Source organism: Malus sylvestris, chromosome 8, assembly GCF_916048215.2.
Source record: "Malus sylvestris chromosome 8, drMalSylv7.2, whole genome shotgun sequence".
Lineage (NCBI taxonomy): Eukaryota > Viridiplantae > Streptophyta > Magnoliopsida > Rosales > Rosaceae > Malus > Malus sylvestris.
The window spans coordinates 13,334,292-13,355,181 of NC_062267.1; the positions used below are offsets into that span (position 1 = coordinate 13,334,292).

General features: G+C 38.3%; 2 protein-coding genes and 1 pseudogene across 3 annotated transcripts; 2 read left to right on the forward strand and 1 right to left on the reverse strand.

The window, feature by feature from the left end:
• Positions 1-1,712: 1,712 nt before the first annotated feature.
• Positions 1,713-6,720, forward strand: LOC126633286 (probable 1-deoxy-D-xylulose-5-phosphate synthase, chloroplastic). 2 transcript variants are annotated; one of them, XM_050303859.1, is made up of 10 exons: positions 1,713-2,196; positions 2,726-2,845; positions 2,933-3,097; positions 3,329-3,479; positions 3,774-4,042; positions 4,376-4,643; positions 4,926-5,218; positions 5,318-5,596; positions 5,756-6,040; positions 6,143-6,720. In XM_050303859.1, the coding sequence occupies exons 1-10, from the start codon at positions 2,029-2,031 to the stop codon at positions 6,290-6,292; spliced, it is 2,148 nt and encodes a 715-aa protein (XP_050159816.1). In that variant the 5' UTR covers positions 1,713-2,028; the 3' UTR covers positions 6,293-6,720. The 2 variants fall into 2 exon arrangements, with proteins under 2 accessions (XP_050159816.1, XP_050159817.1); XM_050303860.1 differs by lacking the exon at positions 1,713-2,196 and having other exon boundaries at positions 2,928-3,097.
• A 6,440-nt stretch (positions 6,721-13,160) lies between these two features.
• On the forward strand, positions 13,161-14,615 carry LOC126631380 (probable boron transporter 6; annotated as a pseudogene).
• A 411-nt stretch (positions 14,616-15,026) lies between these two features.
• LOC126631038 (potassium channel AKT1-like) lies at positions 15,027-20,129 on the reverse strand. The gene is made up of 12 exons (XM_050301195.1): positions 19,617-20,129; positions 18,755-19,120; positions 18,489-18,546; positions 18,063-18,380; positions 17,648-17,893; positions 17,420-17,518; positions 17,247-17,279; positions 16,961-17,146; positions 16,666-16,860; positions 16,475-16,550; positions 15,763-16,353; positions 15,027-15,522 (listed from the first exon to the last, which is right to left on the reverse strand). Exons 1-12 carry the CDS (start codon positions 19,835-19,837, stop codon positions 15,239-15,241), a joined length of 2,673 nt encoding a protein of 890 aa, XP_050157152.1. The 5' UTR covers positions 19,838-20,129; the 3' UTR covers positions 15,027-15,238.
• Positions 20,130-20,890: the final 761 nt, after the last annotated feature.

The window sequence follows — 20,890 nt, forward strand, 5'->3', positions numbered from 1 at the left end:
CCAAAAGTAACGTTTCTAACACTAAATAAATATATTTAGAAATAAAAAATATTTTATTATTAAAATAATTAATGATGTTTATTAAAATCTAAAGACCTTGATTAAAAATTGAAAATGAATAAGGGTTTGATCGATAGAGTAGGAAAAATAGGAATGAGAACCTAATTTTTCCAAAAAAAAAATAGTTTGATATTTTTAAATTACTAAAAAAAGCTAACTACAATAGTCATAGTATTTGATCTCACATAAGTGAGATTAAAAAATCCAAAAGCACATTAAAAGTACCAAAGCATTTAAAAATACTAAAGCACACTAAAATTCATTTAATTCATTTATACTAAAGCACATTAGATTTCAAACCCTACAAACTCTCGTGAACAATGATTTTAGGGGAGTTCAAAATAAATAAAAATTCATAATAATTAATGTAAAAGTGTGAAAAATATGAAAGAATATAAAAACACTCGTGATTGCATCCTCCACGCATAAGCGTTGGTTACATCATCGTTTATATTTTTAAAACCCTCAAAACCTTTATGAATACTATTTATTGTTTGAGTGCAAAATTAATTAAAAAAATCATAATAATTAATGTAGAATTGTGAAAAATGTAAAAAAAAAAAAAACATATAATCACTCGTAGTGACAATCTTCACAACTTCCATAAAGGGGATAACTTCGAAATTTAATCATCGGTTGTCGTTTACGATCTATTCTTTTCATCGGATTTCGTTTTTCAGAATTTTTTTTTTTTTGAAATCATGATCTTTTAGCGGATGCAGAAAAATGAATCGTTCAGATCATTGATATCACGTTCCAATGTTCACGATTAACTGAAATATGAGTCAATATATATAATTTCTATAGACTTTTTAAACTCAGAGCAATATTTTCACTAACCGTAAAACTTGAACGTGATATCACTTATGTTTTTCATTTGATTATTTTTTGATTAAAAACATATTCTCTTTAACGGGTAAATCGTGCAATCAGGTCATATTACTCGTTAATGTTAATGGGTCATGTCATATTATCGGTTCATTTTGACGGAAGTTATATGACACAACCCGTTAAAATATTAAATATGTTAAGAAAATAGTACGAAAAACACGACAAGAATGACAAGTTTATCTACAGTCATAACACATTTATCATTTAAATGAAGAAATTTATACGAACACTAAACTTCTCCTTTCTAATTCACAATTTTACATTTTATGAGAGATGCAAAATATTTTGAAATAGACATTTCACATTACAAGTGTACTAACTAAACGAACTATATCTTACTCAAACCGTTCTTACAAATAAACAAAAACCCAGTTATAAACTAACAAAGAAAGGTTTTGTTTCCATCGGCATACTCTCTAACAAATTGAACATCAAATGATATGATTGTGTACGAATCTCGCAATCTAATTTAACCAAGAGAACACATAAATATTCCCAACTCCTAGTTAATCGACAAAACACTCAAAAATTGTGTTTAGATTAACAAAACCAACGTGAACCGCTGTGATACCTTCGGAGTTCTCAACACTAGGAAATTACAATTCAGTTGGCAATGGAAACTAATTGGATATTTTGCATCATGAAATTATCGTCTATAATTATAAAATTAAATAATGGGATTAATTATTAATTTAAAGCTTTCTAATTTTTGAGGTGATTATGCTTTGGCCTCACATATATTTTGGACTTATCCAGAAAGATACTCTCCTAACCTACGCTTCTTGTGTCCCCTCCGGATCCTCTGTTCGCTTCCTGTTGATATTTACTTCCCTTCCACCAGCTTCTTCTTCTTCTTCTTCTGCTCTCCCCGCCCTGTTTTTCTGCAACTTTTCTGGTGTCTCATGTGACGCATTCGGACAATTTTACCCTTCAAAGTCCCATCTCTTTACATACTCAGCTCTTAGATGCTTTGAACTTGGGTAGCTGGGTGTGTGTTTTTTCTGCAAGTGAGCTCTCGGATTCAGCTCGTTTCTTGAAATTCATTGAATTTGGGTTGCTGGTTTTGCGTTTTATCTGATGGGTGCTGCTTCTGCTGGGTACCCTTTTGGAATCACTTCCCATTGCCATGGAAAGTTGGGGGCTTTTCCTCACAAAGTGGAGTTCTTTGGCTCTAATTTCCCACTGCATGTGGAATTTCCAGGACATAAATTGTACCCAAGTTCCGTTTTTCCCCCTGCATCCAAGGTAATCTCGGTCACCTCCCTTCTTACCTACTTTACATGCTGCAGAAACTGGAGAAGAAAGGAAGAAAAAAATTTAGAATTTGGAGACTTCATGATTTAACTGTATTTGTGGTTGCAGAATAAACAAAATCTATATTTGTTTGAATTGTTAAATTTTGTGTAAATTTGTAAGGTGCTTGTTAATTTATTGATTTTGGTAATTAGAGATTTTTCTTGAGTGGAATTTTAAGTTTTGTTTGTAACTATTTTTAACTTTGCACTAATTTTAGAAAATAATTGTTTTTAAAACAGAAAATGCTTAGATACGGCAATGTAGTGATTAATACTGAGTAGTTTGAAATGGTTTGGAGTCAAAATGGCAATTCTAAAGTATTGATTACCCAAAAACCTGAATCTTATTATCGCCATTATCATCAAGTGTTTTGCTTTTAAGTTAATTTAAGTCTAGATCATTGTATCCGCCGTTACAATAGTTATTCATTGTATCCGCCGTTACAAAGGCAGTAATGTGTGTTGTTTTCTCAATGCAGGAAATTGCAAGTCGAATATGTTCTCTACCTGACGATGATGAATGGTTCTTGGAAGAAATGTTAACCCCCATTCTTGATTCAGTTGAAAATCCTATCCACCTGAAGAACTTGTCTGTTGAAGTTAGTTCTGAGGCATTTTAATACTTGCTTTGTGTGCTTACACTTCCGTTCACAACTTCTTTACTCATCACAGAATGATCAGTGCAGGAACTGAAACAGTTATCTGATGAAATCCGTTCAGAGTTAACATCTATAATGTTGAGAACGCGAAAGTCTTTCAGAGCCAGTTTGGCAGTGGTGGAGTTGACGGTTGCAATACACCATGTTTTTCATGCTCCCGTGGACAAGATAATTTGGGATGTCGTAGAACAAGTAAGATCATAAATATATACCTTTCTCTTTGTAGAAATGGTTAATTCTAAGAAAGGCGGTTGAGGTTATGGAGAACTTGCGATACTGTTTCCATTAGGCTGTTCATAGTTCATAACAGAAATTACACATCTAAAACAGAACGCAATGAAAATCAGTCATGGGTAGTTTCTGCACATTTATACATTGTCATTGGATGATATAAATGTTGAAAGTTTTCTCTTTTTCTGGCAGACATATGCTCATAAAATACTTACAGGAAGGCGGGGCCTTGTACATACAGCTCGACGAAATAATGGTTTTTCTGGTCCTTCATCTCGACCTGAGAGTGAATATGATCCATTCTGGCCAGGGCATGGGTGCAGTAGCGTTTCTGCTGGACTGGGTAATGTCTACTTCCAGTATGCTTCTTTTTCGTTTATCCTGTGATGAAATCGCTGTCTTCGGAAAAAGTTCATGTTTTTATTCAACATAACTTGCAACACCCTTATCTGGACATTCTGTTAACCGTATATGCTGCTTTAGACCCAATGGCATTTATGCAGCTAGTGATAGTATATGGTCATTCCTCTGAGCGTTATTTATTATGATGTAAGAGCAATTGTTTCAAGTTTGGCCAGCTAAATTGGATTTAAAACTATATTATTTTTTAACTGGACTGCTATTATAATCTTTACAGGCATGGCAGTTGCACGGGATATTAAAGGAAAACGGGAACGTATTGTTTCAGTCATCAGCAATGGGACTACGATGGCTGGACAGGTCTATGAGGCGATGGGTAATGCAGGTTATTTGGACTCAAATATGGTAGTTATTTTAAATGACAGCCGGCACTCTTTACACCCAAAGACTGAGGAGGGTCCAAAGACAGCTATTAGTGCTCTGTCTAGTACCCTAAGCAAGCTCCAGTCAAGTAAATCCTTTCGAAGGTTTAGAGAAGTTGCTAAGGTATTTCCGTGTTTTTTATTATCATACCTCTAGGACTGGAAGATTTTGAGACATTAAACGTTATTTAAAGATTTCTTAGAACTAAGATATATTGGAAGTTTTGAAATGAGAGATATCTTTACAGAAAAATATATTTAACTTTGGGCAATACTTTAGACAATCTGAGTATAGAAAAGTTATTTGGTTTTGTGTGGCACGCATCTGAGAGAAAAATGTATTGGGCTTTGGTGATTTTGAAAATATCGAACATTTTCTGTTGCTATGAGTCAGATTTTGTGCCTTGTGCATTTTGTTCTATGAAATATTTATTTTTCTTCCCCCTTTTTTTTTCAGGGTGTTACTAAAAGAATTGGTGGAGGCATGCATGAATTGGCAGCTAAAGTTGATGAGTATGCACGTGGTATGGTCGGTCCACTAGGATCAACTCTTTTTGAAGAGCTCGGATTGTATTATATTGGCCCTGTTGATGGACACAATGTTGAAGACCTGATTTGCGTTCTACAAGAAGTGGCATCTCTTAATTCAATGGGTCCTGTTTTGGTTCATGTGATAACGGAAGAAAATCGGGAAGTTGAAAACAACCCAAAGAGTGGGGTAGAAGGTATATTACTGCTCATCTCCCTCCTTCTCTGGTGTTCATTTCATATGCTGTACAAAACTCTGCAGTAAATTTAAGGATTCATGAGTTGACTTGAACATAGTCTAACTCAGCCCAATATACTTTGGTTTTATATTTTTCATCTGAGGCTTTGCCTTTGTTCAGGCCTTTAGCGAGTATAAGAGATTGCTGACTACAATGATTGGTTCTCATTTTGTACAGGATGAAAAGCCACGTTCGATTTGATCTGACATATATGCTATTTTACACTTCCCAAACCTGCAGGTTTGAATAACTCTGATGATTTACAGTCCAAAATCCACCGTAGAACTTATAGCGACTGCTTTGTGGAGGCTTTGGTGATGGAGGCAGAGAAGGACAAAGATATCGTAACTGTTCATGCAGGAATGCATATGGAAACAGCATTTCAGCTATTTCGTGAAAGATTTCCTGACAAGTTTTTTGATGTGGGAATGGCAGAACAACACGCAGTTACATTTTCGGCTGGTTTGGCATGTGGAGGACTAAAGCCATTTTGCATAATCCCGTCTACATTCCTACAAAGAGCTTATGATCAGGTAGTAATTATATTTTAATTAGTTTTGGAATAAATAAGTTATGATATAATATAATAATATGATGATAATGTCTCTGATATCTTCTCATGGCCTGTTTAGGTAGTTCATGACGTAGATCGGCAAAGAATTCCAGTGCGTTTTGTCATTACAAGTGCAGGGTTGGTAGGATCTGATGGTCCCATGCATTGTGGAGCATTCGATATAGCATTTATGTCATGCTTACCAAATATGATCGTCATGGCACCATCCGATGAAGATGAGCTTGCCAACATGGTGGCCACTGCAGCCTACATTGATGATCGTCCAGTTTGCTTCCGATATCCAAGGGGCGCCATTGTTGTGATGGACCATTCCGTATGCAGTGGGACCCCCATTGAGGTAATACCGCTTCATTGCTTAAAAACAAGTATACCGTCATTAATCATTCCCAGTAGGTATATAAACTTGGTATATTTAATACAGAGGATTACTTCTTATGTGTTTTTTAACTTCTTTGTGCCACTGCGTTTAATTTGACTTCTTTGCGCGGCTGAGCAGATTGGAAAAGGGAAAATTCTTGCGGAGGGTAAAGATGTGGCATTGCTTGGATATGGATCAATGGTTCAGAACTGCCTCAAGGCTCGGTCTCTTCTTTCAACACTGGGCATTGATGTAACAGTTGCTGATGCAAGGTTCTGCAAGCCCTTAGATGTCAAGCTTCTTAGGCAGCTTTGTCGAAACCATTCATATCTGATCACGGTTGAGGAAGGTTCTATTGGAGGATTTGGATCCCATGTTGCACAGTTCTTTTCTCTCAACGGACAGCTTGATGGAAACATTAAGGTAATATTTATTTTCACTTCAATATTGATTGTCAATGGCACATTATATGTTAACACATCGTTCCTCATATTTTGTTTTCTCTGCCTGAAATCGACATTCCAGTGGCGACCAATTGTTTTACCGGACAACTACATTGAGCATGCATCCCCAAATGAGCAGCTAGCTATTGCTGGATTAACTGGACACCACATAGCAGCAACGGCGTTGACTTTGCTTGGCCGGAATCGTGAAGCCCTTCACTTGATGTGCTAGGCATCTGCTATTCTCTGCCCTTTCACCGAGACTATGTTTCTTAGCGGAAAAATATGAAATACAGATCAAAGCTCAAGTAGCATTAATTCGGCCGAAATGTTCCGAAAATTTATACCGTATCAATTTGTATAGAAGTGCTTTTGTCAAAAGTAGTTAGTATGCAACCAATGAAGGTTGGTCAGAGTGGAAGGGGCTCAGGTCGCTCAAGCAAGTGGTCTCGCTCTCGAGCCCTTGTGGATGCAGAAAAGTTTCTTGGGAGAGGTCCCGCATATGCGCCCGACCGTACCTCGAAGGATTAGTCCCGGGCTTTGCCTGGGGACACCTTCAGAAGCCAAAAAGTAGTTAGTATGCAAGTTTATGTTCATTAATGTACAGCAGCACAAAGGAAATTTTTGAAATTTAAATATAAATTTAATACCATGATGTTATATATAGTGCATTAAATTGAAGATTTTTTTTTTTTTTTTGAGAAGTACGATATTTATTTATTTGGAATAAATCGTATAAAGCAGAGGATATGGTGCTGCTAACAATGGGTCTCAATAAAAATATTGTCGGGATTTTCAACCCAATCGAAGGAAAAAAAGAGCGTCTTGCACCATATTAAGTATTATACTATTCTCAAGAAGAATTTTAAAAATTATATCAGGTGGTTCTTCAAATCAAGAAAGTTGACTACTCAAAGTTAAGCCCAATCATGCCAATCTGTGTGCTGCCGTGTTCGTCTCTCGTCGACCAAACGTAACTTTCCATTGTGAAAACGAAGCCAACATATGTTTAGCATCCTGAATAACATGTCAAAACTCACCGTTCAAATTTGTTCCAAAACTCACCATTCAAATTTGTTGTCTCGGCTTGTAATGCATTAATCACTACTGCTGCATCACTTTGTATCTCAACAGCATGGGACGTCACCATCTGTGCCAAAAAGACAGCAGCTCTCGCTGCCATAATCTCTGCCATCTATGCAGAAAGAACCCCCGGCAAATTCGAAGCCATGGCTGCCAAAAAAATCCCCCGGTCGTCTCGGATTATAGCACCAATCGCTCTCCAATCCCATCCCGCTCATTCCACGCACCATCAAAGTTACATTTAAGCCAACCTACCTCAGGTTTTATCCATGGCTGTGGAACGGAAATCTTGCTGCCCTTCTTTACTTCATGCTATTTTCTATACTCTTGGAGCCATGCTTGGGTTCGACAATGGATATCCACTTGGTTCATCGCCTTACTCGTCCACAGAAATGAGTTTCGTTTCTTCCAGATGCTCCAAATCAACACCAAAGCAAGATCAAAACTTTGCTTCGAAGGTTCTCCCACCATTTGAATCATCCAACTTTGGAACTTGCAGGTCCCGTCCCATAGTCCTCACCGCTTGAATGAGCCACATGATAAGCAGACTTCGTTGTGAAAGTACCATTCTTCGCTTTAGTCCAAATTAAAGTATCCGAAGTCCGGAAATAACTAAGAAGGATACTCAAAATTAGTGCGCTTCCTCCTCACTAAAAATATTGATGTATAAATGTCTTTGCTGTGTTAGGTTCATTATAAGCTTTGTGCAGTGTTTAATGTAAGCCATTGGATCATATTCCATATGGTATTTAGATTAGATTCTAATGAGTCATATCTCATGACAAGTGTAAGCATCTTACATGATGGCTTAGAAATGAATGGTTGTGATGTTTTTGTAATGTTGTGAGAGAGAGAAACTGCTTCATTCTCCTCCAACGGTAAAACATGTTCTTTGGGTTCTTTGCTTTTAGAACAAGCTGAATATATTGATATTAAGTGAAAAACCTCTGTTCTTAGTGTATGGTTTTACTGTTCCATTGAATCTACCCAAAATCAAACACTAATTTGGTATCAGAGCCAGGTTGGATCTCAATCTGGGCGTGAATCTGTGACAAGGGTTGTAGCTAAGGAACTCGACAGAGAATCGAGTTTGCTGCGATTGAAGAACAATCTAAAAATCACTGGGTAACTCGATAACAAGTCTAATATGGCTGGATCGAGTGGTGCTGATCTTCGGGCGCCGATTTTCAATGGGGAAAACTTTGATTTCTGGCAGATAAAGATGAAGACCATTTTCAGATCTCATGATCTGTGGGATATGGTTGAAACGGGGTATAATCCTCCGATGAAGAAAGAAGACGAAGAACTCACTGCCACTGAACTAAAGCAGCTGAAGGAGAACATGATCAAGGATGCTAAGGCTCTCGGGATTATTCAAGGTTCTGTGTCCGATGAAATTTTCCCACGAATCACCATACTGGAGACGTCAAAGGAGGCTTGGGATGCACTGAAGCAAGAATTTATTGGGGATAAACAGGTGAGATCTGTGAAACTTCAAAGTTTAAGGCGAGATTTTGAATACACTCGTATGGGTGAAAATGAAGCATTCTCTGTGTATGTTGTGCGATTATTTGATCTTATGTCACAAATGAAAAGTTATGGTGAAGATATAGGAAATCAAAGAATTGTGCAGAAGCTATTGATAAGTTTGCCTAGGTCTTATGATAGTATTGTTGCTGTGATAGAAAACACTAGGGATCTGGAGAGTGTTGATGTGCAGGATGTTGTTGCTACCTTAAAGGGGTATGAACAACGAACTGATAGACACTCTGAAGATAGAAATGAAAAGGCATTTGCTAGTTTAAGTATAGCTCCCAGGAAGACTAACTATAATGCCAATCAAAACTTTAAACCCACAAAGAATTGGAAGTCTAAGGGTAAGAAGTGGGATAACAAACTTGTGCATCAGCAAGGGAAATTTGCTACATCCCCTGATGGAGCTAAAAATTCCTGCAAATACTGTGACAAACTCCACTTTGGAGAATGTTGGTTCAAAGGAAAACCAAGGTGCCATAATTGTGATAAGCCAGGGCATTTTGCCAAAGACTGCAGATCTAAGAAAGCAGTTCAACAAGCAAATTATGTTGGACAAGTGGATAATACTCCAACTATGTTTTATACGTGTATGACAGCTACTGTGAAAAAGCATGAAGATACATGGTATATTGACAGTGGTTGTAGTAACCACATGACAGGAAGAGAAGATCTATTGGTGAATTTAGATAAAAGAGTAACTGCCAAAGTAGAAATGGGTACAGGACAACTAGTTGATGTGGTTGGAAAGGGTGACTTAATGGTTGAAACTAAGCAAGGCAGAAGATATATAAGAGAGATTATGTTTGTACCTGGTTTGAAGGAGAATCTGTTAAGTGTGGGACAGATGATGGAGCATGGATACTACCTGGTTTTTGGAAGAATTGAAGTCAGAATCTATGATGATGCTACATGCTCAAATCTAGTTATTAAAGTTCCAATGAAAGGCAATAGAAGCTTTCCTTTGAAATTACAACCAGGCATTCATCTTGCTATGAGGGCTAGTGTTGGTCAATCTGCTGAAATATGGCATAGAAGATTAGGACACCTGAACATGAATGCTCTAATGCAGCTTCAAGAGCATGAAATGGTAACTGGTCTGCCTGAGATGGAAGTGAACACCACAGTGTGTGAAGGCTGTGCACTTGGTAAGCATTCCAGAGAAGCTTTTCCCAAGGCAACTAAATGGAGAGCTGTCTTACCATTGGAATTGATCCACACTGATATATGTGGACCCATGCAAACACCTACCAAGGCTGGAAACAAATATTTCATCACTTTCACAGATGATTGTACAAGAATGGGATGGGTTTATTTCTTGAGGAATAAATCTGAGACATTCAGTGTGTTCAAGAAATTCAAAGCAACTGTTGAACTTCAAAGTGGATATAAACTGAAAAAATTAAGAAGTGACAGAGGAGGAGAGTATACTTCACTTGAATTTTCTCAGTTTTGTGAAGATTTTGGTTTAGAGAGACAGCTCACAGTGGCTTATTCCCCTCAGCAGAATGGTGTTGCAGAGAGGAGGAATAGAACCATTGTAGAAATGGCTAAGTGTATGATGTTGGAGAAGGATATTCCATTTGAATTTTGGGCAGAAGCGGTCAACACTGCTGTCTATATTCTAAATAGATGTCCCACCAAAGCTTTGAACAAGAAGACTCCTTTTGAAGCTTACAGTGGAAGGAAGCCTGGAGTGAAGCATTTAAGAGTGTTTGGATCTCTATGCTATGCACAAGTTCCATCACAAATGAGGCAGAAATTGGATGCAACAAGTGTCAAATGCATTTTTATTGGTTATGGATCTTGTGAGAAAGGTTACAGGTTATTCAATCCTGAAACCAAGAAGATTATTATCTCAAGAGATGTAATCTTTGATGAGAACTCTTGCTGGAATTGGAAAACTCATGCTGAGAAGAATCTGTCCATTTCAGTCTCTAATGAAGAACATTGTGATGAAGGGAGTAATGTTGAAAGTGAAGTAGATGAGAGGTGTACAGAATCCTTACTGGAGCAACAAAATCAAACTGTTGGTTCTCATTCAAGTCAAGAGGAACAAGTAAATCTTGCTGAATCTCAAGAGTTTGATCACACACCTCTAAAATTCAGAAGTGTGAAAGATATATATGAAAGGTGCAATCTATGTGTGATAGAACCGGAGTGTTTTGAAGAAGCATCAGGTGATGAAGCTTGGAGAAAAGCTATGTCTGCAGAAATTGAAATGATAGAAAAGAATGATACATGGGAGTTAGTTAATAGGCCGTTTGATAAACCAGTAATTGGTGTCAAATGGGTCTATAAGACAAAGCTTAACCTGGATGGATCAGTGCAGAAAAATAAGGCAAGATTAGTGGCAAAGGGCTATTCTCAGAAGCCTGGGGTTGATTTTAATGAGACTTTTGCACCAGTGGCAAGGCTCGATACTATTAGAACCTTGATTGCACTGGCAGCTCAAAAGGAATGGAAATTGTTCCAATTGGATGTTAAATCGGCATTCCTGAATGGTACATTACATGAGGAAGTATATGTTGATCAACCTCAAGGGTTTGAAGTCAAAGGGAAAGAAGACAAAGTTTACAGACTGAAAAAGGCCTTATATGGTCTGAAACAAGCTCCCAGAGCTTGGTATGATGAGATAGATACATATTTCAATCAGTCTGGTTTCAAGAGAAGTCAAAGTGAAGCTACTTTGTATACTAAATTCAGTGATGCAGGTGTGCTTATTGTATCTTTGTATGTAGATGACATTATCTACACAGGGAGTTCTGATAAGATGGTTCAAGAATTCAAAAATGATATGATGAAACAGTATGAAATGTCAGATTTGGGATTGTTGCATCATTTCCTTGGCTTAGGCATCATTCAAACAGATAATGGCATATTCATTCATCAGAAGAAGTATGCCAAGTCTTTACTGGAAAAATTTGGTTTGAAGGATTGTAAAGCAGTGAAAACTCCACTTGCTATTACTGACAGGTTATCCAAAGTTGATGGAAGTGAGGAAGCTGATGAAGGTTTATACAGGAGAATGGTTGGTAATTTGTTATATCTAACAGCTACTAGACCAGATTTGATGTATGCATCATGCTTGTTGGCAAGATTTATGCATAAACCTACCATGAAGCACATGGGAACATCTAAAAGGGTACTGAGATATGTACAAGGGACACTGGATTTTGGAATTGAGTATGTGAAGGGCAAAGCTGCTGTGTTGATAGGCTATTGTGACAGTGACTGGGCAGGAAGCTTGGATGATATGAAAAGTACCTCGGGCTATGCATTCAGTTTTGGTTCGGGGGTATTCTCTTGGGCTTCTGTTAAACAATGTAGTGTGGCACTATCCACTGCAGAAGCAGAATATGTATCTGCTGCAGTAGCCACAACACAAGCAATGTGGCTGAGATTTGTGTTGACTGATTTTGGGGAAGAACAAGTAGAGGCTACACCTTTGCTTTGTGATAACACCTCTGCCATAGCCATGTCCAAGAATCCAGTATTTCACCAGAAAACAAGGCATATCAACAGAAAATATCACTTCATTAGGGATGCTATTCAAGATGGAACCATTGAATTACACTACTGTAGGACAGAGGAGCAATTGGCAGACATGTTTACAAAGGCTCTTCCTAAAGATAGGTTTGAATACTTGAGAGATGCACTTGGAGTAAAATCAGCAAAACATTTAGAAGGGAGTATTGATGTATAAATGTCTTTGCTGTGTTAGGTTCATTATAAGCTTTGTGCAGTGTTTAATGTAAGCCATTGGATCATATTCCATATGGTATTTAGATTAGATTCTAATGAGTCATATCTCATGACAAGTGTAAGCATCTTACATGATGGCTTAGAAATGAATGGTTGTGATGTTTTTGTAATGTTGTGAGAGAGAGAAACTGCTTCATTCTCCTCCAACGGTAAAACATGTTCTTTGGGTTCTTTGCTTTTAGAACAAGCTGAATATATTGATATTAAGTGAAAAACCTCTGTTCTTAGTGTATGGTTTTACTGTTCCATTGAATCTACCCAAAATCAAACACTAATAAAAAATACCATTAACCAAGTCATTCCATATGAAACCCTCATCCTCCATTAATAACCCATTGACCGTAGTGGTAGGCGCAACACCCGTCGGAACTGGGCTTAGAACTTTAAAGAACTGTGCACGGGGTAACAAGCTGTCCCCCCGTATTCTAACCTTCTCTCCGTCGCCGACTCTCCATCTCGAACCTCGGCGAATAATGGCCCTGGCTTCCGCAATACTACGCCAACAATAAGATGCAACTCAGTCAACAACCCATCTTATAACATGAGAGTAGGGTGAGGATGTTACTTAAACTCGTCGGTTAACAGTCAACAACCGATCTTATAACATGTGAGTAGGGTAAGGATGTTATTTAAACTCGTCGATAAACAATCTTATAAGACGTGAATTAGTGTACGGTGATGATGTTCCATTCGAATCAATCGGTCAAGCCATTAGTAACATGATCACAGAAGATGAGTTAAAGAATGCACAATCAAATTGTACTTAAAACGGCTTTGGTTGTTCTTATGCTGGTCTTTTTCGTTGATTGATACAGGCTGGCTTCCAAGTTATATAGCAGATTATGGGGTTCATCTTACGGTCTTCGTGTGGACAGCACTGTCTTATGATTTACCCGGTAAAGTTCCACATGGAGTTCCTAGGAGGCTTGTTTGTCCGTTTCCCTGGGACCCTCAATCACTTACCCATTGGACAGTGGTCAAGGTATTGTTGGATTTAGCCCACGTCTGGTAATCATTTCGTTTTTAGCTTTTGCCCTTCGCCTTTAGCTGGAATCGAAGGCTTGATACCAGAGTAATTAATATCTAAGTATATCCATTTCCCATGTTTAAATTGCAGGATATGCCAAATGTACCCGTCATCTACATCTTCGCTGCATTCATGCCGGCTGTGATGATAGCGTGTCTATACTTTTATTTTTTATTTTTTATCAGTGTAGTATCGCAGCTTGTAGCCGACCCCACTTAGTGGGAAAAGGCTTTGTTGTTGTTGTTGTTGTTGTAGTATCGCAGCTTGCACAAAAGGAGGAGTTTAATCTTCAGAAACCATCTGCATACCACTATGACATGTTTCTCTTGGGAATAACGGTATGCTTTCCGACTTCATATCTTCTATTGCTTTTCCTTTTTCTTTGTAATCTATATGTTTATAACTCTGCTGCTACATTTTCAATGTTGCAGACATTGATGTGTGGGTTGCTTGGACTTCCTCCTTCAAATGGGGTTCTTCCGCAGTCCCTGTGCACACCAAGAGTCTTGCTGTTCTAAGGCGTCTGGTGATCCGAAAGAAAATGGTAGAGTGCCAAGGAATGCATGAAACTGAACGCAACCAACTCTGAGTGAGTAACCTGCTGCAGTCACTCTTTGTGGGAGGCTCAATATTCGCAATCATCGTAATAAAAAGATTCCTACCTCAGTTCTTTGGGGATACTTTGCCTACATGGCGATTGATAATCTCCCAGGTAATCAGTTCTGGGAGAGGCTCTTGCTACTCTCCATCAGCCCTAACCGACATACAAGTCAGTTAGTTTCAGAAAGTTGATTAAACTGCAATTTATGAGTATGTAGTAGCTTATCATAATCTTGTTTCGTCTTCTAATTCTGTAATTTTCTTGGACAGGGTTTTGGAAAGTTTTCATGCTTCATTCATGGAGTTAGTACCGTTCAAGTACATAGTTGCATTTACGCTCTTCCAACTCGTGTACTTGCTGATATATTTCGGAGTGACATGGATACCTATAGCTGGAATATTGTTCCCTCTGCCATTCTTCCTTCTTATAAGCAGAAGGGAACATTTGCTGCCCAGGTTCTTCCATCCTGCCCATCTTCAAGAACTCGATTCTTGTGAGTGGGAAGAAGTTCCCGGTGATCCATATGTAAGTCATTTTCACCTTCTTCCGGCTTGTATGAATGTGTTTAAATGATTCCGATTCATGGCATTGAAATGTTTGAGCAGGAAAAAGTACCACCCGGACCTGGAAATGATGACGGTACAGATGATTTCTATGATGCTGAGATATTGGATGAGACGACAATAAGCAGAGGAGAGTTGAAGCTCAGAACCAGCTTCAGTAGTGAAGACGGGCTTTCTCATGTAAGAAAAAAATCCAACTCCTTCCATCCGTCTTTGTTTAATCAATTTTACATCATTTTACACGTTTCCAATCGGTTCAATGACATATTGCAGTGTAAAATTGTGCAGGTGCACCCCGAATTTGACGATACAGTGGATTATGATCAGTATAGATTGACTGAGACCTGAGCTTGTGCTTGTGATATGATTAAGCTCCTCAACAGTGGACCGCTGATTTTCTGTATCAAGCACACTCAATATAGCAAAGATATTAACAAATTACAGAAAAGAGGACTAAGAATTATGCCTAGCTTGGAAAACAAGAAATACAGCGAGAAAATCACGTGCGGATTCACGATGTTTTCGGGCAAATTAAGGGACACGGAGTATGCAAGAGAGGAAGATAGACATGCCATCTGGGGGATGATTTTCTGGCCTTCTGGATAATTATTTCTCAGAAGCACCAACAAGAACAAGATGATCGCCGTCTCTAACAAGCTCTATATCTTCAATTTCAGCTCTGTCTTTGGTTAAAACTTTTGTGGCTGAAAACTGGAATTTCTTGGCACCAAGGTCAAGTAGTTGTTGAAGGGAGTCAGGCAGAAGCACAAGCTTTGCAGCAGTTTCGCCTTTTTCCGGGCAGCTAAGTGTCACTCTGGCTGGATAGCTGTTCCTACTTGTGCTCCTTGTCAAACTGCCTGTAGATGTGACATTGTCTCTATCTTTCTCACCTGCATGTTTTCAAATTCAGCTTTGTCAAAACTTTTCATCACCTAGTGTTCAAAAAAATTCAAAGTTTGGTTAAAGGCCTCAGTTTCTAGTAGGTCGAGTAATGATTTACTCACGCATTTTTACTCATAATATTATGGGATTTACGAAACATTATGTAAGTGATTTATTAAGAGAAAAAAAAATGAGGAAATTATAGCATCTTTCTAAGAATTTATGGAGAAAATTGAAGATATGCTTACCGGTATTAGTATTGGCGGTTGACATGAAACCGAACAGTGAATTGCGAAAGCTTTTATCCATTCTAAGAGTATTTTCAGATGTCATATCTGAGTTGGATGGCCTGCCATCCCGTGCGTAGGGAGGTAATGTAGGCTCACTTCTGAACTTCCCAGGACGTGATAGTATCGGATCCTCTGGCATAGGAACAACAGTTAGTTTCTTGCTTGGTTTCTTACTCTCCGATTTTTGCTGAAACAGTTCCATTATTTTGTCATGTCCCTGATGCTCTGCCAAAGCCCTAGGAGTCCATCCGTAGCTATCTGGCTTGTCAGCCTCAGCTCCTTGTTCCAAGAGGAACTTAGCTATCTCTACGTTTTCTTCGCATACTGCCGTGTGAAGTGCTGTAGTCCCATTGTTCTTGGGCAGTGTTACATCACCGTTATACTTGACAATGTATTTAAGCAGCTCCAAGTTGTTTTGCTCAACAGCAGAACAAGCAAAATTTCCCACATTGCCAGAATTTATCTTCGCTCCATTGTCCAAGAGAAGTTTAATCAAAGACTCATGCTTCCCTGATATTGCTTCCCATAGAGGAACATTTCCTTCCGAATCTGCATGCAAAGTAACGAACAATTGATTCAGCGTGACAATCTCACACCACGTCTCAAATAAAAGGTCACCTAAATAGAAACATAGCGCACCAGACTGTCTGACAAGAAAACATGTTCGTACCTTGTATATTGGGATCGGCTTCATACTCTAGAAGTAAAAGGGCACAATGTTCATTTCCATTAGATGCTGCAATGTGCTGTTGAAACACAAAAGAAAATAACGCATACAAAGTAAGCACCAAACTCTCAAATTCAAAGGCTATCGTGGACAAAATGGTGTCTGTTTGCACAATAATGATAGGGTATGCGCACCATAGCTGTTCGTCCATTATCATCCATCTCATTTGGATCTGAACCCCGCCTGAGCAATTGATGCAGCAACATATCATCACCCCTCTGTGCAGCAAAGCATAAACTAAGAGGCAGATCCATTCTACCGCTAGCCAGCACATGCTCTATGTCCCTCAAAATTCCTTCTGCCAGCGGATTCTTCATTTCTTTCAAATGCTGCATCAATATGCATAAGAAAGAGGCAAAGAACTGTTATCAAAATTCTGAGTCCCATAAATTAAAGACTACCAAAAAATGATTAATGTAACTTACAAACCTTAAGAAAATTGTTCATGATTATCGTTCCATCTCCAACATTTGCTTGAACAAGGTTTAAGAAAGCTGTACGGTTCAAACGCAGAAGCTGGGAGAGTCCTTTCGTCCTAACTGTGACCATTTGAGGCCTGTAACAAAGCACACCTATTTCACCAACAACGTCTCCTGTCTTGGCTTCACGAACAACCTGCAGTCATTCAACAAGAAGTCCATCAGTCATAGACAAAGCACCAAGTTTATGTTTTGGAAGACAACGTTGATCACATATTTTATATCATTAAACTTGCCGGTGTTGCTCCATTCCTATGCATAATAAGTTCCTGTTAGCAAGTTGCAAGAATCAGAAGCTAATTTTCCAAATAAAAAGAAACCGAAGAGTAAAAGAAAGGCAATAGGTGCCTTGTGAATTGTGATTCAAGTGTAAAGAGGAGTTGCATGAATGCTATTTTCTGATTCTTACCACAGAGCCGGTGACCACGATATACATGTCAGTGGGTGCTTCATTCTGCAAGATTACAACTTCTTTTGGAGGAAAATATTCAGCCTTCATCTCAGAGACCTCAAAATTCAACCAAAAAGAAGTTAGACAAAGTTTATTTCTTGCATATAAGATTGCAGGAGACTAGAACGACAATGCGCTGTATCAAACACCACCAATTAGTACCAATAGTGTAATCTTAATAATTACCAATTGGAAAAGTAGATCTCTTGATACACCTTGGAACAAGTAGACACTATCAAGAAGTGGATAGAAGAGATAGTGAGAGATGCTAGATCGAATGGCCTTAGGGAGCGCATCGAGAGCCTCTTGCTGCTGCAGCCCTTCTGAATTAGTTCTGTACTTCAAACACAAATGAGCAAGCATCTGCTCGTGCAGGTGATCAGGTATTTGGTTCCTACGCGCAAAACTTGTTGCAGCTTGAATAGTGTCTCTCTGCAGTCCAGAAAACAAGTCCAAAAATGGGAAACCAAAACATGAAAACTGCTATACTTGCAAACTTGTCAGAAGAATGAAGTTCATATCTAAAATTCTTGAGTTAAACTCTACATAATTTAGTAGTAAGAAGTATTAAACTTGTGTAAAAACAAAAGCTTGTACTTACAAATTGTCTGGTTCGAGCAGTTCCATGGACAATCAAGTTGGTCATATTACCGATCAGGTAAGCTTGCAGCCCAAGATTGAAGAGCATATAGAAGATATCGAATGTCATCTCCTGTGAATTTACAGGATGAAAATCCCCATAGCCGGTGGTTGTGAGCGTGATTATGGACCAGTACATTGAGGTCACATACCGGTCCCATAAAGGTAATTGTTGAAAGTTTTCTTCGATAAGCCCAAACCATGTCCTTCTTGGGTTACGATAATGCGCAGCAAGGAAATAGAAGAAGCAGCCTGCGCAATGAACTGTGAGGAGTGTAACCTACAAACACATCAAAAGCCTGATGATCATGAGATACACATCACAGTTATATTAGATAATCACCTCTCTTTCAAAAAAAAGACTAGATATTAGTCGAAAAGTACTCACGAAAATAAGCTTGCAGTATCGAACCCAAAAGTAGCTATAATTCCTGTCCTTTTCCAATCTAGAATATCAGAGAAAATATAAAACAACATGAGAGCTTAATGATCAGATCCTGCAAATGAATATGAAAAATATAATCTGCATTGCCTTTGGATTAAGCTGAGTTCAAACATGAATAAAATAACGATGAATTCAGTTAACAATTCATAAATAAATGCAAATGTATAATAAGATTGCTGTGATGGAACTTCCATTGATGTAATTTGTACCTGGAAATCATTGCACCGACTCTTCGGAGACGCCAAAGGCGGAGAATATTGAAGTATCCATAAGTCTCGAGAGGGGGAGGCAGAACACGCTGAGCAAGTTCCGAAGGGATTGTGGAGATGATGTCAAAGGCCAGCCATGTTTTGGCATATCTCAGAGCGATGAGCTTGTGGTTGTCAATGAGGAGATAAGTAGTTTTATCAAGGTAGGCCACAAAGAATGTCAATACAATGTCGATAGCGAAAAGTGCATTGACAACATTATCAGCTATGGCAATAAGTCCTTTTGCTCTGTCCAAGAATCCAAATTCAAAGGGACACACCCAAGCAGTGTAGAAAACCAGGAGTATAAGAAATGACTGCCAAAGTCTGCAAATTAAAAACCAAAAGAAAATGTTACACTCGAATTATGTTTTCTTTTTTTGGTAGGACAATATTCTAAATTGCTCTGATCTATAGAGCGGGGATCAAACTGAGTGCAAGGTACATTGGTTGACCAAGTGGCATAACCCACATCGCGCAATTATCCATAAAACAATAATGGAGCTACAATTAGAAAATTAAAGTCTCCAAAACAAAACAAAACAAAACAAAACAAAACCAAAAAAAAAAAAAAAAAAAACCATGAACGATTGAAACATCATTTAAAGAGAACAAAATTGGGCAATAAATTCTAGTTCTTCATGATCTTGTGCCGCCATGAATTTATACAAATACAGTCCAAGATTCAAACACAGCCTAAATTTAAAACTTGCTGCATGCAATTCATATCAGATCAACCCAACTGATAACACACATGGACGTGTAAAACCAACAAGAAAAATTGAAAAATTGCTAGAGAAAGAGAGAGAGATAGATTTGTCACTTGTAATAATAATTAAATGGGGAGATGATGAAACGGCGGAACTTGTGTTTGGGACGGTTTGGAGCAGTGGCGCCAAGAGACGGCAAAATGCCATCGATGAGGTTAAACTGGCTGGCATGGCTGCCGTCCCTCGACATTTCTTCCGCCTTCTCCTGTTTTCCTCCACCACACCCCTGCCCGCACATTGACATCCACATTGCCATTGACCCCTTCCTCATCATTCCCACTCCGATCAGCAGTCATCATCTTCCATGTTTCTCTCCCTTCAGTCCCTTGAAGCTCACTTTTCGTGTCTCTCTCTCTAAGATTTAACGCAAAAGTTCTCCTCTTTGGTATCAGCAATGTTGGACAAGAGTGAAGACCCACCAAAAAGGAAAAAGAGAGAAGCAATGGAAGCTGCTAACTCTCTCTCCCTGTCTGTGTGTGTGCCTCACTCTCTAGGATTCTTGGCTCACTTTATCTCTCTCTCTCGGTTTCTCTGTGATTTGTTCTCTTTTTTCCCGGACGTTACGTGGAGAGAGCCTTTGTGTGTTGTAGTGTGTACAACGTTACACGACGTTGGCTGAAGGACTAACACAGATCAAGGGCTCACCCTGATGATCTCGTACAACTTAACCGTAATAAGAAATTCTTATCCCCACTTTATTATTATTAGACGATTCCACAGTAATAGTACTAATTATGGATTGAATGTAATACCACTTTTTTTTTATTATTATTATTATTATTATTATTATTATTATTATTATTTTATAAATATAGAATTCATACTTTCAACAATAATACGTATATTAGTAATACCACAAGACCTCCCAATTGGCGCTCCATGTCTACACTTTCATTTGACAACAACTAAGAGCTTTTATAAAGACGATGAACAAATAGTCCATCAATATGGTGTTTTTTTTTATAACAAACGATATTATCTACACTAAAGTGGAGGGGAATTAGTTTCACAATGGGTTAGCGATAATATGGTTCAAACTTTCCACCACTAGACAGTAGTACTAAGTGGCATCAATATAGTGTTTAAGTTACATGCCAATTGCCCGTTAATATACATGGTGTTCATCAGTGAGTCCATGAGTGCAGAGAGAAGGTAACCTGCTCTAGATCTAACCAATTATATTAAATTCATCTAGACTATAATTCAATTAATATTCTGCTATTCATATAGAAAAGATATCGATTGAAGGGAAATGAAATAAAAGAGGTATTGGATCTTTTAAGGCAAATGATAACCGTACATTATTTTATTTCTCACACATTCATGT

Excerpts from the sequence above, each read along its gene's own strand:
- LOC126633286 (XM_050303859.1), top strand. The coding sequence starts at position 2,029 with ATGGGTGCTGCTTCTGCTGGGTACCCTTTTGGAATCACTTCCCATTGC. Across the intron at positions 2,197-2,725 it reads TTTTTCCCCCTGCATCCAAG|GAAATTGCAAGTCGAATATG; the intron begins GTAATCTCGGTC and ends TTCTCAATGCAG. Across the intron at positions 5,597-5,755 it reads GCAGTGGGACCCCCATTGAG|ATTGGAAAAGGGAAAATTCT; the intron begins GTAATACCGCTT and ends GCGGCTGAGCAG.
- LOC126631038 (XM_050301195.1), bottom strand. The coding sequence starts at position 19,837 with ATGATGAGGAAGGGGTCAATGGCAATGTGGATGTCAATGTGCGGGCAG. Across the intron at positions 19,121-19,616 it reads CCATTTAATTATTATTACAA|ACTTTGGCAGTCATTTCTTA; the intron begins GTGACAAATCTA and ends TTTAATTTGCAG. Across the intron at positions 17,894-18,062 it reads CTGCTCGAACCAGACAATTT|AGAGACACTATTCAAGCTGC; the intron begins GTAAGTACAAGC and ends TCTGGACTGCAG.